The sequence below is a fragment of the Notechis scutatus genome, chromosome 13 (genome assembly GCF_049901735.1).
Source record: "Notechis scutatus isolate UNSWTSFEM ecotype Mainland chromosome 13, rNotScu1.2, whole genome shotgun sequence".
NCBI lineage: Eukaryota > Metazoa > Chordata > Lepidosauria > Squamata > Elapidae > Notechis > Notechis scutatus.
The window spans coordinates 4405583-4421856 of record NC_142021.1 but is presented as its reverse complement, the minus strand read 5'-3'; the positions used below and the strand labels follow the sequence as shown (position 1 = coordinate 4421856).

Here is a 16274-nt window from a genome sequence, read left to right as displayed (position 1 = left end):
TTGATGTCCTTCGGCAGCAGGGATTTTGAGAGAAACTGACCGGGATCGATGCTGGCGATTCAAACGCCTCTATCTTGAATCTAACCCTGGTTTTCAAAAAAAGCACTTTGAGCCTTCCGATTGAAGGGGACTGCCTGTTCCCAGGTACGGGAGTCAGCTTGCTTGGAAACAGGGAGCGTCATTTCCAAGTAGAGGGATTGACTCTCCATGACAAGAGTATGGGGGGGGCGGGGGGAGAATAGGAGGGGCAAAGCTCTCCCCCCTCCTCAAAAGTTCCTTCATCTCAGGCACAGTTGCTTGGAGACGGCGTCATCACCCATTCCCCCTTTTCTTCCACAAGTCGAGAGAGAGAGAGAGAGAGAGAGAGAGAGAGAGAGAGAGAGAGAGACTGGCCTAGGTTAGGAACGGGTTAGGACAGGTTCTGGAAAACAGAAAGAAGGAAGGACAGAAAGAAAGAAAGAAAAGAAAAGAAGGAAGGAAGGGAAGATAGATGGGAAGGGAAGGAAGAAGGGAAGAAAAGAGAAGGGAAGAAAAGGAAGAAGGGAAGAAAGAAGAGAAGGAAAGGAAAGGAAGAAGGAAGGGAAGGAAGAAGGGAAGGGAAGAAAAGCAAGAAGGAAAGGAAGAAGGGAAGGAAGAAGAGAAGGAAAGGAAAGGAAGAAGGGAAGGGAAGGAAGAAGGGAAGGGAAGAAAAGCAAGAAGGGAAGGGAAGGAAGGAAAGGAAAGGAAAGGAAGAAAAGGAAAGGGAAGAAAGAAGGGAAGGGAAGAAAAGGAAGAAGGGAAGGGAAGGAAAGGAAGAAGGGAAGAAAGAAGAGAAGGAAAGGAAAGGAAGAAGGGAAGGAAGGAAGAAGGGAAGGGAAGAAAAGCAAGAAGGAAAGGAAGAAGGGAAAGAAGAAGAGAAGGAAAGGAAAGGAAGAAGGGAAGGGAAGGAAGAAGGGAAGGGAAGAAAAGCAAGAAGGGAAGGGAAGGAAGGAAAGGAAAGGAAAGGAAGAAAAGGAAAGGGAAGAAAGAAGGGAAGAGAAGAAAAGGAAGAAGGGAAGGGAAGGAAAGGAAGAAGAGAAGGAAAGGAAAGGAAAGGAAGAAGGGAAGGGAAGGGAAGAAAAGCAAGAAGGGAAGGGAAGGAAGAAGGGAAGGAAAGGAAGAAGGAAAGGGAAGGGAAGGAAAGGGAAAGGAAGAAAAGGAAAGGAAAGCAAGAAGGGAAGGGAAGAAAAGGAAGAAGGGAAGGGAAGAAAGAAGAGAAGGAAAAGAAGGGAAGAGAAGGGAAGGAAAGGAAAGAGGAAAGGGAAGGGAAGGGAAGAAAAGAGAAGGGAAGGCAAGGAAGAAGGGAAGGGAAGGGAAGGAAAGGAAAGGGAAAGGAAGAAAGAAGAGAAGGAAAAGAAGGGAAGGGAAAGGAAGGAAAAGAAATTCACAGTGATTGAATTCACACACCACGCTAATCTTGGCCAGCCTGAAAACCTGGGTTTGTTTTCTGGGAACTAGTGTCTTGTACCAACCCAGCCTGGTTTGGTTATTTTACAATTCCTTGAAAAGCCACTCCAGAGACAAACTAATCTGGTAACCCAGGTTTGTGTGAACCCCCAGCCCTGGTTAGACAACTCCAGAAATATGTGTGTAAGAGGCATAGAAAATTGAAGACAAAGGAATATAGGTAAACCTCAACCAGGGGTAGGATTCAATTTTTTTAACAACCGGTTCTGTGGGCGTGGCTTAGTTGGTGGGTGTGGCTTGGTGGTCATGTGACTGTCTGGGCGTGGCCAACTCAACATCACTCACACTGAGGCACGCATCTCTTCGCCTGGCCTCTCATGACTGTGGAGATGCTGCTGCAACAGTCGTAAGTGTGAAAAATGGTCATAAGTCACTTTTTTCAGTGCCATTGCAACTTTGAATGGTCACTCCACACAAGCAAAGTAGCAGCAAAGGAGGGGAAAAAAACTCCAGAGAAGTTCCTGAGACAGGAAGTCTAGTCCTGCCAAGAATGTAATAAGGGTTAACGGAGAGGCAGTTTCTGTAAGCAACACCAGAATGTTTCCTTCCTGCCTTCCTTACAGGATTAGCCCAGTAATTTCTTCTAGCAACCAGTTCTCCAAACTGCTTAGAATGTTAACAACCGGTTCTAGCGAATAGGTGAGAACTGATAGAATCCCCTCCCCCTGTCCTCAACTTACAGGCATCTGGCCAGTAAACACTCTGTTCCATTCAGTTGCCCAAACTCCACCCTGCAAGGGATTATGGGTTAAGAAGAAGATGCAATGCAATCAACCTAAGGCCCTGTTTCTTGGTCTCTTCTGTTAATCCAAGAACTTTCAAGCAGGCAGTGGGAAAAAAAATCTGCCTCTGAATCTTGGGTTTGATAAGCCTGGATGAGGGCACCCAATTCTAGATGAAAAATTCTGGTTTTGCTTGTGAACCAACAACTCTGTGTATTTTATTTTATGCTATTATTATTTTATTTTATTTATTTTATTTGCCCTGGAGTGATTTATTAGCACAGGGGAACACAGGTAGTGCTCAACTCATGCCAATAGAAACTAGAATTTCTGCTTCTAAACAAGTTGCTAAATGAAATATGCCCAATTAAAAAAAATATATCCATATCCTTAAAATGGATCAGGGCAATTGTGAAGTAAACCACAACAATTACGTGTATTGGCCTTACTCGCATTGATTTTGCTTGTGGAAAGCCAGCTGGGAAGTTTGCAAAGGACCTTTCAACTATTGTAAATCCACGCTGGTTATGAATTTGATCACATGCGGAATGCTGCAACGGTCATAAGTGTGAGGACTTTTTTCAATGCCACTGTAACTTCAAATAGTCATTGGTCAAATGATCGTTAAGTCTACCTCTGATGATTGAGCCCGTTCTGACCAGTTCTGGAGAACCGGTAGCGGAAATTTTGAGTAGTAGAACCAGCAAATCCCGCCTCTGACTGGCCCCGCCCCCATCTATTCTCTGCCTCCCATTAAGTCCCAGCTGATCGGCTGGGTCTCCTTTGGTTGCCCTGCACGGGAGAACGGAGCTGGAAAGCAGGTTAGTGGGGTGGGGAGAGAATGGGGATTTTGCAGTATTCTTCCCCTGCCACGCCCATCAAGCCACACCCACCAAACCACGCCCACAGAACCGGGAGTAAAAAAAATGAATCCCACCACTGGTCAGGATACAACAGTTAGCAGGTGGTCCTAAAATTTAATCCCAGGAAAGGTAGCCCCATTCTTTCTGATAATTATAACCCCTTCCTCCAACTCCTCCCTTCCTAATCCAGTTTCAGAGTCCGAGCAGATTCAGTGCAGCCCAGAATTGTCTTACACCACAAAATCAGAGCAGAACCAATTAATAGAGAGTCAGAAGAGAACTAGAAGCATGAATATCTGTCAGCCATGATACTTCTTTTCTAAGTCTGACTTTGTACAGCCAGACCCAAGATTTATAAACTGAACATCTCTAGAACATAGAATTATAGAGCTGGAAGGGACCTCAAAGATCTTCTAGTCCAACCCTCTACTAAAGGCTGGTGACTATACCATTGCGGTCAAAGGGTTGTCCAGTCTATTTTTGAAAACCTCCCACAACCTCTGGAAGGCAAGTAATTCCATTGAGTAACTGTTCTCGACGTCAATACATTTCTCCTTAACTCCTCGGTTGAATCGCTCTTGATCAAGCCTGCATTCATCATGACTAATCTTGCCCTCTGATCCCACGTGGTTTATTTCTACATTTCACACTACGTTTAAACAATCCCCGACTTTGTACTACGGAGAACCCCACTCCTAATCCTGAGTAACGCAACCCAAAGCTGTAAGCAAATAGTAGCTTGATTTTATCAATAGCGTCTTAGTTTTTTTTTTTTATGATCTCTCTGCAAACACGGCCCCCATAGGAGTTAAGCATAATCAGATGTTGAGAACGAGAAACTCTTGAGTAAACTGTCCTTCCCATAATGCATCTCTCGGAAATCTTCTGGGCAGTTTTTTGACTCATTTCATGTTGCAGAGGCCACACCTACAAAGGAAGCTTTGATTGATAGAGAGAGAAATATTTATCTCTGTATAATTTATTAGATATAATTATACAGCCAAGATGACACTGTGGTTAGAATGCAGTATTGCAGGATGACTCTGCCCACAGCCCGGAGTTCGATTCTGACCGGCTCAAGGTTGACTCAGCCTTCCATCCTTCCGAGGTGGGTAAAACGAGGACTCGGATTGTTGGAGGCAAGAGACTGGCTCTGTAAACCACTTAGAGAGGGCTGTGAAGCACTGTGAGGCGGTATATAAGTCTTAAGTGCTACTGCTATTGTCGTTCCTTCCTTCCTTCCTTCCTTCCTTCCTTCCTTCCTTCCCTCCCTCCCTCCCTCCCTCCCTCCCTCCCTCCCTGTCAATGTTCTTCCTTTTCTCTTTCCTTCCTTTGTTCCTTCCTTCCCTCCTTTCCTCCCTCCCTCCGTGTGCAGTGGTTAGAATACAGCATGGCAGGTAAACTCTGCCCACTGCCAGCAGTTTGACCCTAACCAGCTCAAGGTTGACTTACTCTTTCCATCCTTCTGAGGACCCAGATTGTTGGAGGCAAGAGGCTGACTCTGTAAACGACTTAAGAAACAGTTGTAAAGAACTGTAAAGCAGTATATAAGTTCTGTAAACCTCTTAGAGAGGGCTGCAAAACGCTATGGAGCAGTTATATAAGTCTAAGCGCTATTGCTATTTAAGTCTATAAGTCTAAGTGCTATTGCTATTTATACAGAATACAGAATAACAGAGTTGGAAGAACCTTAGAGATCTTCTAGTACAACCTAACCAAGGAGAGAAGCAACATAGAACTAAGGAGAAGCAATCAACCAATGGAACTCCATCACTGGCAGTCTATGGAGACTCTCAGTCATCCAAGCCATGGTTGCCCCAAAGGTGCTTTTTTTAAAAGAGGCAACTGGACTCTTCTGGGTCCATCACTGGAGGTTCTCAAAAAGAGATTGGACAATTATTTATCTGAACTGGTATAAGGTCTCCTGCTCAAGCGGTGGGTTTGTGATGACCCAAAGGGGCATGGCACAAAGGCAACACAGTCAGATAATCAGTAGGAATCCCTTTGTTTGCTCCCACATTGCCCCCAATGTCCTGGTTACCTTCTGGGCTGGAGAAAAACTCTCCCAGGAACAGCCTTGGGCTGCAGAGAATCAAGTCCAAAACGTGGTCAACAAAAACTGTAACTATAAGTCCAATCAAGGCAAGATGAGGTCATTAGTCTGGCAGGGCAGGAGAAGGAATTCCAGACGTGAAGGAACAGTAGTAATTTAACACAGTTGGGAGGATGCCAGCAATGCAGATAACCAAAGTCAACACAAGATAAACTCATGTTTGTTCCCAGCAGACATCACACTCAGCATGCATTTCTTTTAAACTCCCTTCCCAGGTGTGGCTAATGAAGGGAATCAGGGCCCTTTCCTCCCCCGTAGGCCACGCAACCCACGTTGCTCCCTTCTCCTTTCCTCCCTGTGTGCCCTAAGATGAAGAGGGGGTGGGCCTGGGTTCTTCCTCTGAACTCCCTCTCCCTTGTTCTACCTCTCTCCTGCTCTGCTCATCCAGACTTTGCCTTTCCCCAGTTTCCTCCACAGCCAATGGAGCCACACTCCTACTCCCTGAATCCTCCTCCTCGGATTCAGACTCCGACAGGGACATGACAAGGTTGGATTAGAAAACCTCCCAGGTCCCTTCCAACTCTATTATTCTATGTTCTAACAACCTCCTGATCAAACAGGAGGCCTGTACCATTCTGTCCAACCTCTTTTTGAAAACCTCCAGTGACGGGGCACCCATAACTTCTGCAGGCAAGTCGCTCCACTGATTCATTATTCTCGCTGATCGGAAATCTCTCCTTAATTCTAGGTTGGATCTCTCTTTGATAAGCTTCCATCCCTTACTTCTTGTCCTAATCTTTGATGCTTTGGAGGATAGGTGGACTCCGTTCTTCTCTGAGGTAGCTACCCAAAGATTAGTTTGTTTCCTGGTTCACAGAAAGCCGCCAAGGAAAACACTTTCTATCGGGGGTTGGCCTTGCTTGTTGCCAAGGGCTTTTGACCAGAGTTTCCATGGGACCCACCTCTGTTTCCATTTAAATGGGCCCAGGATCTAAAGAATCGGATTCATTTCAAGAGGGGAAAACCTTCTCCATAATTTTTCAGCATCGCAACAGTGGCTTATCTCTGATGTGCATGCACACACACACACACACAATCTGGTGTGTGTCCACTCGCCGTTTCCATGGATTTAGCAAAGGATGCTTTCGTGCGCTGCTCATTCAAGAGCTGGAAAAACACAACCAGGAGGCCCAAAACGCTTTATATATACATAACTAGCTGGATATCCGTGCTTCACTACGAAACTATGTGGCCGGGCTTAGTTTTGCGGAGGGAAATAAGGGGGGGAGGGAAAAATCTGCCTCTGCCTACCAGCATCCATCAGTATTTATCTGGCTAGCGTCCTGTCAGTGTGTGAGAGGGTTGAGGGCTGTTTGGAAATGGAAAGAGTATTTGCTGTGTGAGCAAGAAGGAGACAGCAAGGAGCCTGGGCGTGGCTTAGCTCAACTGTTCTGTACTCAAGCTGTTTGGTGCTGTGAAACTGAAACTGAACCTCCTCTCCTCTGCTTGTGTTTTGCATTTGGAACAGATTTCTTTTCAGGTGGGGAGGGGTAGTAGAACTCCTTAGCATCAGAGCGTGTTAATAATAATAATAATATAGGAAATACTAAATGCTCTGATGGTCATTTTGCAAAATCCTTTCTTAGTGAGCACCAAGAAGCCAAAAGGAATATATGTACCAAATTTCAAATTTGTAGGCGTTATGGTTCTGGAGATTTTGTGATGTGTGAGTGATATTTCACTTTTACAGAGAGGAGGGGGTCAAGCTATTCCCCAAAGCACCTGAGGGCAGGACAAGAGGCACCGGATGGAAACTAATCAAGGAGAGAAGCAACCTAGAACTAACGAGGAATTCTTTCACAGTGAGAACAATTAATCAGAGGAACGACTTTCCTCCAGAAGTTGTAAATGCTCCAACACTGGAGGTTTTTAAAAAGATGTTGGATAACTATTTGTCTGAAGTGGTGTAGGGTTTCCTGCTTAGGCAGGGGGTTGGGCTAGAAGACCTCCAAGGTCCCTTCCAACTCTCTCGTTTTATTCTATTCTAAAGAACAAATTGATCAATTGCAAAAGGCAGTTTTTCAGAGAGTCCTCAACTTACGGCCATACATTTCTGTTGTGAAGTGAAACATTTGTTCAGTTTTGCCTGTTTTTATGATATTTAGGACCGTCGCAATAGTCCCAGGATTATGTGATCCACCTTTGGTGACCTTCAAACAAGCAAGTGTCAGCTTTAAAATTCAGCTGCCAATTTTTTTTTTTTTGAGAGTTGGAGGAGTTGAAAAGTTCAAGGTTATTCCGTATGTCGTATTAAGTAATTCCAGTGGCAGTTAATTGGTTCTCGTGATTTATGAAGTGTAGAAGCGGGAGGAGAGAAGGGAGGAGAGAAGGTGGATTCTATGTAAGGCACGAAAATAATTTCACTTGGGAAATTGCCTTTGACATGCCAGATCTGTTCCTAATAAATTCAACCTTGGAGAGAGACGTCTCGGAGTGATTTATATCATGGATACTTTCTGGGATGCCTTACACAAAGTCAACGGGGAACCTGGATTCACTCAACGCCCATGGCTGCTCACTGAACGATGGCAGGGATTCCCTTAACCGCCGTGGCCAGTAAGGTCGTAAAATGGGGCATAATGTCAGGGCTCAGGCAGTTTCCCCCATTTTAATCATGAGTCTCTAGCTGGATTTTCAAAGCTTAAAGAAGATTTATTAGGCGGACACATGCCAGCACTGCCTGGGTGTAGCCGACTCTGAGACATTTCATTGTCACCCTTGAGCCTGGTTTTTCCCCCACCCCTCTGGGTGTGTCATAAGTCATATTCTCCAATGAGACACATCCATAGCCCAGAGTCATCAATCGTGCTCTTCAGTTAGAGTTTTGCACGGCAGAAACTTCAGTCACCTAGTTACTATCTCTGAACAACGATTTATGGAATGCACTTTCGATTTCCAAGCTGCCACCCTGCTCTTTCAAACCTTTTCCCCCCCCTCCCTTTCTGTTGGCAACTCTAAAAAGACCATAGAAATATTTTATGAGTTGACACAAAATTCATGGAATCAGGGAAAGGAGGGGCTCGCCTGTGGTCATACATTGAGGAAGAAGATTTATTTGGAGAAGACATGCCGGTACTGCCTGGATGTAGCCGAGTCTGAGACACATCATTCATTGTCACCCTTGACCCTGGTTTTCCCCCACCCATCTGAGTGTATCCTAATTCATATTCTCCAATGGGACACATCCATAGCCAAGAATCATCGATCATGTTCTCCAGTTAGATATTTGCACAGCAGAAACTTCAGTCGCCTGGAAACTATCTATGAAAACATTTATGGAATGCAGTTTCCATTTTGCAAGCTGCTACACTGCTCCCCTCTCCTTTTCTGTTGGCAACTCTAAAAACACCATAGAAATATTTAATGAGTTGACACAAAATTCACGGAACAAGGGAAAGGAGGGTCTCTCCTGTGGTCCTTAAGTCAAGGACTCCCTGCGTTTCCCTCCCAACCTGATGGCGAAGTTGCTCTCGGCGGAGAAAGTTTGCTTTTGAACTTTGTCGGTGTGCTTGTAATTGGCCTCGAACCCTCACCCGCGGTGTTGTTTTCTTCCCTCAAGGTCTGGCACCAGTGATCCCTATTGTATCATCAAAGTAGACAATGAAATCGTGGCAAGGTAAGTGCAAGGTGAAGGCGTGGCGTTTTGGCAGCCGCTCCGTTCTCCCTTTCCCAGCAGGAAGTGTTGAGCCAGGACTGAAGAGCATGAAATGGGATTTGTGTGTTGCTGTTGGAAGGAGGTGTGTGTGTGTCGAGGGCTTAAAGGAGAGGGGGAAAAAAATCTTATGATTTGCCTTCGAAAACAACATTCTACCAAAGATGAGACTTCTTGGTAAACCTTGCATTAGTCCAAGAAAAAGATCAGGAGAGACTCTGTGTGTGTGTGTGTGTGTGTGGTTTTCACAAGAAGTCACAACGCCATGATTGTACAAATGGGGTGGGTGTAATAAATATCAGACTGATGGATAGAAAGGGATATTTATGGCTCAGGGTTGAACAGTGGTGCTCTCTGAGCTTGGTCATTTTCTTGCAGACGTTTCATTGCCCAACTAGGTAATATCAGCAGTGCTAGAAGGGAGTGGGGTTTGTAGGAGGGAGGAGGAAGAGGATATAGGACATAGAGTTGGAAAGGGAGTTGGAAAGGGAGCTTGGAGGTCTTCTAGTCCAACCCCCTGCAGGAAACCCTACACCACTTTAGACAAATGGTTATCCAACATCTTTTTAAAAACTTCCAGTGTTGGAGCATCCACAACTTCTGGAGGCAAATTGTTCCACTGATTTATTATTCCAACTATCAGGAAATTTCTCCTTAGTTCTAGGTTGCTTCTTGATTAGTTTCCATCCAGGAGGAGGAGGACTGTGGGGTCTTTGGTGTTCTCTAAGTTTGGTTGTTTTGTTGGAGACAAAATTACCCAGCTTGGATAGCATCATCAATTGTAGAAAGGAATGGGATTTGTGGAGAGGAGGAGGGGGAGAAGGAGAAGAAGAAGTACTTAGTACTACTCTCTGAGCTTGTCATATTCTTGCAGATATTTCATTGCCCAACTAGGTAATATTTTCAGTGCTAGAAAAGAGTGGGGTTCCCCCCCACGCCCCCCATTTTATATACTAAAGCAAACCCCACTCTCTTTTTTTTTTACTGGGGTTTGCTTTAGAATGTAGGTAACACTGATGCTGTTACCTAGTTAGGTAATGAAATGTTCGCAAGAAAACCACCAAGGTCAGAGTGCACCAAAGACCCCTCTATCAATGTTTATTTGACATTCCTGGCTCTTTCAAAAATGTAATTGCATTAGTGCTAGAGATTCCATATGGATACCTCTGTCTGTAACCAGCAGGTTCTGCCTTGTTTGGCCTTTTGTTATATCTTTTTTTTAAAAAAAAAAATCTTGCAAATGAAGGGGAAGAAAAGGAATTGCCTCTATTTCTAAGAATGCTGTCTAGGAGAACCCGTACTTTAAGAAAATAAAGATGGAACTGACTGTTTCCCAGTGTTTTTCCCGGAAAAGTGCTCATGTTTCCAGGGGGAAAAAAATAAATAAAGACGAGAGAAGCCAGGATGCTACAAAGCATCTTTTTAGCTTTGCAACTGACAATGTTCCCTGTAGCAGCTGGTTTGCAAATAGTAGATATTGTTGTTGTTGTTGTTATGGTCGATTGCACGGATTGCCAGATGTTTAGACTGGATTTGGTCTTTTGGCCCACCTATCCAGTCCTTTCCAAGGACCTTGGAGAGAGGCAGATGTTGCCAGTTGATGGTGTTAAAATTCTTGTTGGGAGCTGTTCCGAGCAACACTGCCTCTTTGCAGTGGATCAGAGGAGATTTTGTCAATGCCAACGGTGATCAAAGTGGATTAAATTTGACATTTTTATTTATCTATTGACCTCTTCTCAAGGACCTGGGGTAGGCAGATCCTGTTGCTGCTCTTATTATGAGTGTAGTTGTTGTTAGTCACAAAATGTGCTCACTGGTCCCCAAAGAGGTTTATCCCGAGATTGTTCCTAGGAGGCTGTTTATCAATAATAAGAATGTGAAGGTGGAAGTGAGCTATCTGTGTAAAGTAATTGGGGAGAAAATTATGAGTTGGGTAGATAAAATAACAAGTTGATAGATGACAGGTAGGTAGGTAGATAGATAGATAGAGATGATAGATAAAAAGATAGAGGATAGATAGAGGATAGGTAGGTAGATAGGTAAATAGATGGATGGATAGATATATAGATGAGAGATAGATTAGATAGATAAAAAGATAGGTGGATAGATGGATGGATGGATGGATGGATGGATGGATGGATGGATAGATGATAGGTAGGTAGGTAGATGAGAGATAGATTAGATAGAGATGATAGATAGATAGACAGACAGGCAGACAGAGAGAGAGAGAGAGAGATGATAGACAAATAAGTGATAGATGATAGATGATAAATACCATAGATGAGATAGATAGATAATAGGTAGGTGGGTAGGTAGGTAGATAGATGAGAGATAGATAGAGATGATAGATAGACGATAGACAGATGATAGATAGATATAGATGGATGTATGGATAGATAGATAATTGGAGAGAAATATGAAAGTTAAAGGTAGGATAGGTAAATAGACAGACATAGATGTATGTCTGTATATACGTATTTGTGTGAATACCCAAACTATTATATATATATATATATGTGTGTGTGTATACATATACACATATACACACACAGAGAGTATATGTAAACATATATGTGTGCGTGATAAAATCTGTGTACTGTATGCATGTGTGTGTGTGTGTGTGTGTGTGTGTTAGAAAACAATTCTAGAAAAGAAGGTTTTTAAACTTGGATTGAAGCCAGTAAATGTCCTAAAAGAGCTCTGGTCAGCCTCTCTTGCATTTGTTTTAATGTTATGTGTAAAGAAAGATTTCGAAAGGCAACATAATAAAGGTGATTGATAGATTGGCTGATTTGCTTCACTCCCTGCAAAACAAAGCCATCTTCTGTGCAAAAATGTTAGAAAAAGCATATTTTGTGTCTATGTTTTCGTGCCTGGCTGGGCTGAACATTTGCTATTTTTCTATCGTTTTCCACCTGTCCATAACTATTTGTCCAGAATTAAGAAAGCAAAATACTGCAGCTGTTCAAAGCTTTATCCTCCCAGAATGGCACAGAAAGAAACCTTGATCATTCAATGTGGGCAATTTAATTCATTAAACCAAATCAAAGAATGCATTAAGAGTAGAGTAGAGTAGAGTAGAGTAGAGTAGAGTGGAGTGGAGTGGAGTGGAGTGGAGTAGAGTAGAGTTGTGGAGTGGAGTGGAGTGGAGTGGAATAGAATAGAATAGAATAGAATAGAATAGAATAGAATAGAATAGAATAGAATAGAATAGAATAGTCCCTTCTCATTGCTTGTTAATTTGATAACTGATTATCAAATCAGTTTTAAAAGAGATGCTTTTGAAGTTTTGGAGAAGAATGGTAGCATTCTTCTCCCAGGGAAAACACCTTGAAGACTTCAAGAGTTTTCGCAGAGAACTATTCTCACAATTCCGTTTAATTTTCGTCCAAGCCCTTGCCCTCCCTTCTATTCCCCCTCCCCAGGGTTCATGGCAGACTGGCATTGTGGTAGCCGTTCTGACACTTTAAGCAAGTCAAGAGGCTTCCTTCCTTTTCTTTTGTCCTTCAGGACAGCCACGGTTTGGAAGAATCTCAACCCCTTCTGGGGGGAAGAATACACCTTGCACCTTCCCATGGGGTTCCACAACCTCTCTTTCTGTATCTTGGATGAAGACACCATTGGGTGAGTAGAATGCAAGAAACAGGAAAGAAAGAAAGAAAGAAAGAAAGAAAGAAAGAAAGAAAGAAAGAAAGAAAAAGAAAGAAAGAAAGAAAGAAAGAAAGAAAGAAAGAAAGAAAGAAAGAAAGAAAGAAAGAAAGAAAGAAAGAAAGAAGGAAGGAAGGAAGGAAGGAAGGAAGGAAGGAAGGAAGGAAGGAAGGAAGGAAGGGAAAGAAAAAGAGGGAGGGAAGGGAGAAAGGGAAAAAGGAAGGAAGGAAGAAAGAGGGAGGAAAGGGAGGAAGGAAGGAAGATGGAGGGAAGGAAGGAAGGAAGAGAGAGGGAAGGAAAAAGGAAGGAAGGAAGAGGGAGGGAAGGAAGGAAGTGGGAGGGAAGGGAGAAAGAAAGAAAAAGAAAGGGAGAAAGGAAGAAAGAAAAAAGGGGGAAGGGGGAAGGAAGAAAGGAGAGGAGAAAGAAAGAAGGAAGGAGGGAAGGGAGAAAGAAAGAAAGAGGGAGGGAAGGAAGAAAGGAAGGAAAAAAGAAAAAGAGGGAAAGTGGGAAGGGAGAAAGGAAGGAAGGAAGAAGGAAGGAAGGAAGGAAGGAAGGAAGGAAGGAAGGAAGGAAGGAAGGAAGGAAGGAAGGAAGGAAGGAAGGAAGGAAGGAAGGAAGGAAGGAAGGAAGGAAAAAACCAGAAAACCTTGAACTGAACCTGAAAGCGAACTGGCAGCCAGAAAAGCAATGTAACACGGACAACTTTAGGGCCTCCAAGAACTGCCCAGACAGCTGCGTTCTATACTAACTGAAGCTTCTGGATACTCTTCAAGGGTAGCCCCATGTAGACCATGAAGTGCAGAGTAGTTGTAGAATGAAGGAAGGGAACAAAGGTATTGTTTTATTCATTTTTTTCTCTCTCCCCCGGCAAAACTTTTGTGATCTCAGGTCTCTCCTTCGGCTTCCTTCTCTTGCAGGCATGATGATGTCATTGGCAAAATCTCCCTGAGCAAAGATGAGATTTCATCACAGCCAAGGGGTAAGTAAGTGGCCTGGGAGTTACTCCTGAAGGATGCTGTCCTTGGTGACAGCACTGAGAGACTTAAGACTTAGAACAGGGGTTGACAACCGGCAGCTCCGGAGCTGCATGCAGCTCTTTTCACCCCTCGGCTCCCTGTTGCTAGTCGGTGCCACAATTTTGAGATGGTGTGGGGGGAGGGGAAGCACGGTGCACCAGGAGGGGACTCTACGGCAAGGGGCAGGTTTTCCAGATGGATCCACAATTGATAGGGCTTTCGGTGAGGACAGGTAGAGGAAAAAGGAGGCCACGCTAGGAGAAGACTCTATGGTGGGGGAACCGGCTCTCAAAGGGTCTCCATCTCCAATATACACTACATTTTATTAACGATGTACATACATAATATTAATTATGTAGTAAATATTAAATTTAAAAAGGTCAATACTAATGCAGTATCAGGGCTTTTCAATTCAATTGTATAGAAAGGGAAGGATGTGTGTTTTTGCTTTATTTTTTATATATAATGTAGACGGAAGGGTTGCATTTAATTTCGTTGTACGAGGTGCCATGACAAGAACGTAAACTAACTAACACAAGGCTCTTGATTCATCTTGCAACGTTAAGAAGAGTTTGCTCTGCTTAGATAGGGGATGTGGGAGAAGAGCACGTGGAACCGGGGGCGGAGTTAAGCATGTTATCAGCTTAGAGTCATTCCATTGCCACAAATGGTCTGAATTCAACTCCTCATGACCCATATTGGGTGCAAATTTAGCATCCAAGCTTTAGTGGACCTGTCATGCCCTTGTTAGAGTTGGACTCTGAGGCAGAGGAGGAATAGCCGACAGGGAGTGGAGGTGTGGATCCGGATGTTGTGGAGGAGGCTGGGGAAGGGCAGAGGCCGGCTGGGCAGTCAGAGGAAGAACCAGGCCCATCCCATCTGCATCCTAAGACATGCAGGGGGGAATGGAGAAGGAAACAACTTGGCTTACAAGAGAGGAAGCGGCCATGATCTCCTCATTGGTTGCAGCTGGGGAGAATAGTATATAAGAGAGACAATTACAACACAGCATTGCCAGAAGCAAACCGTGTTTTATTTTGGGCTGAAGTTATCTTAGTTGGTGTCCTTCCAACAGACTGTGCCTTGTTATCTCCTTGAAGTTGGTAAATATTTCTCCTGTTCTGTTGTGGAAATTCCTTCATTGTAGTTTGTTTTAGTTTTTTATTTCACCTCTATCTGCTCATTAAGTTCGGACTGTATTGCTTTCTTTCGAAGACTATTTTTGAGTACGTTTTATCCCCAACTGAGAATTATTGAACAGTGGGGCCAAGTTGGAGGCATTAAAGGACATTTATTTACATTTTGGATTTTGTTACGTTTGTGTTACACTCCGGGTCATCACAGGACCAGAGTCTTGTGTTTGAATGAACCTTCTTTTGCTGCTCTTGGAAAGTTCCTTGAAGTTAAGTTGCAGGGTCCCAAATGAAGCCATTCATGCACCAAGGTGCAGTATTTGGAGTAGGGGGAAAGGATGGAGTGTTGGGCAGATTCAATGCAACTATGAAAGGGAGGAACTCACTGAGGATGTGATGAAACAGAAACTAGGTGGCCCCTAATTTCTCTTCATGGCAGGAATCGATAGCTGGATCAACCTGAGCCCCGTGGACCCCAACGAGGAGGTGCAAGGGGAAATCTCGCTGGAGTTGCAGGTGGTGGAGGAAGCTCACCAACGGTTGCTTTGCTGCCATGTCCTTGAAGCGAGGTAAAGTAAGAGACAGAAGGTAGATCTACAGGGGGAATGGGAGGCTGGCTGTGTTTCCCTGGGAATAAGAGCGACACCGATAGCACTTATATACCACTTGACAGTGCATTACGGTCCTCTCTGAGCGGTGTACTGGGTCAGCCTGTTGCAAACCCCAACAATCCGGGTCCTCATTTACTGACCTTGGAAGGATGGAAGTCTGAATCAACCTTGAGCCGGTCAGGATCAAACTCCTGGCTGTGGGCAGAGTTAGCCTGCAATACTGCATCCTGACCACTGCGCCACCATGGCTCCTATCTATCTATCTATCTATCTATCTATCTATCTATCTATCTATCTATCTATCTCTAGCTATCAATCGATCTATCTGTCTATTTATCATCATCTATCTGTCTGTCTGTCTATTTATTATCTATCTATCGTTATCTATATTATCTATCTAGGGTATCTATCTATCTATCTATCTATCTATCTATCTATCTATCTATCTATCTATCTATCTATCTATCTATCTATCATCTATCAATCTCTATCTATTTAGCTATTGATCTATCTATTTATCTATCATCTATCTATCTGTCTGTCTGTATAACTATTTATTATCTATCTAATCTATCTACGGTATCTATCTATGGTATCTATCTATCTATCTATCTATCTATCTATCATTTATCTATTTCTATCTATTTAGCTATCGATCGATCGATCGATCTCTCTATCTATTTATCATCTATCTATCTGTCTGTGTCTATTTATTATCTATCTATCTTTATCTATCTATCTATCTATCTATCTATCTATCTATCTATCTATCATCTATCTATCTATCTATCTATCTATCTATCTATCTATCTATCTATCTATATCTATCCAACCAACTAACCAACCAACCAACCAACTAACTAACTAACTAATTATCTCTAGCTAGCTAGCTAGCTAGCTATTTATCATCTATCCATCCACCCATCCATCCATCTACCCATCTACCCTGCTGGTGGTTTGCAGGGGTTCGGGAGAGCCCCCTAGCTAAGATTCTGTGCAGTTTGGAGACCCCCCAATCCAACTCCTGGATG

At 43.5% G+C, this 16274-nt stretch overlaps 1 protein-coding gene across 7 annotated transcripts in view; it reads left to right on the top strand.

Moving 5' to 3' along the window:
- RASAL1 (RAS protein activator like 1) overlaps window positions 1-16274 on the top strand; it is a 40670-nt gene that overhangs the window by 1756 nt on the left and 22640 nt on the right. For 3 of the 7 annotated variants that reach the window (XM_087942778.1, XM_087942776.1, XM_087942774.1), the window contains 5 exons: window positions 4057-4178; window positions 8743-8799; window positions 12346-12459; window positions 13401-13462; window positions 15072-15201. In XM_087942778.1, coding sequence (XP_087798904.1) covers window positions 4093-4178; window positions 8743-8799; window positions 12346-12459; window positions 13401-13462; window positions 15072-15201 — 449 coding nt within the window. In that variant the 5' untranslated portion in view covers window positions 4057-4092. Of the gene's footprint in view, window positions 1-4056; window positions 4179-5871; window positions 5963-8742; window positions 8800-12345; window positions 12460-13400; window positions 13463-15071; window positions 15202-16274 lie in introns of those variants that run through there. The other 4 variants (XM_087942779.1, XM_087942777.1, XM_087942781.1 and 1 more) reach the window with 3 other exon arrangements.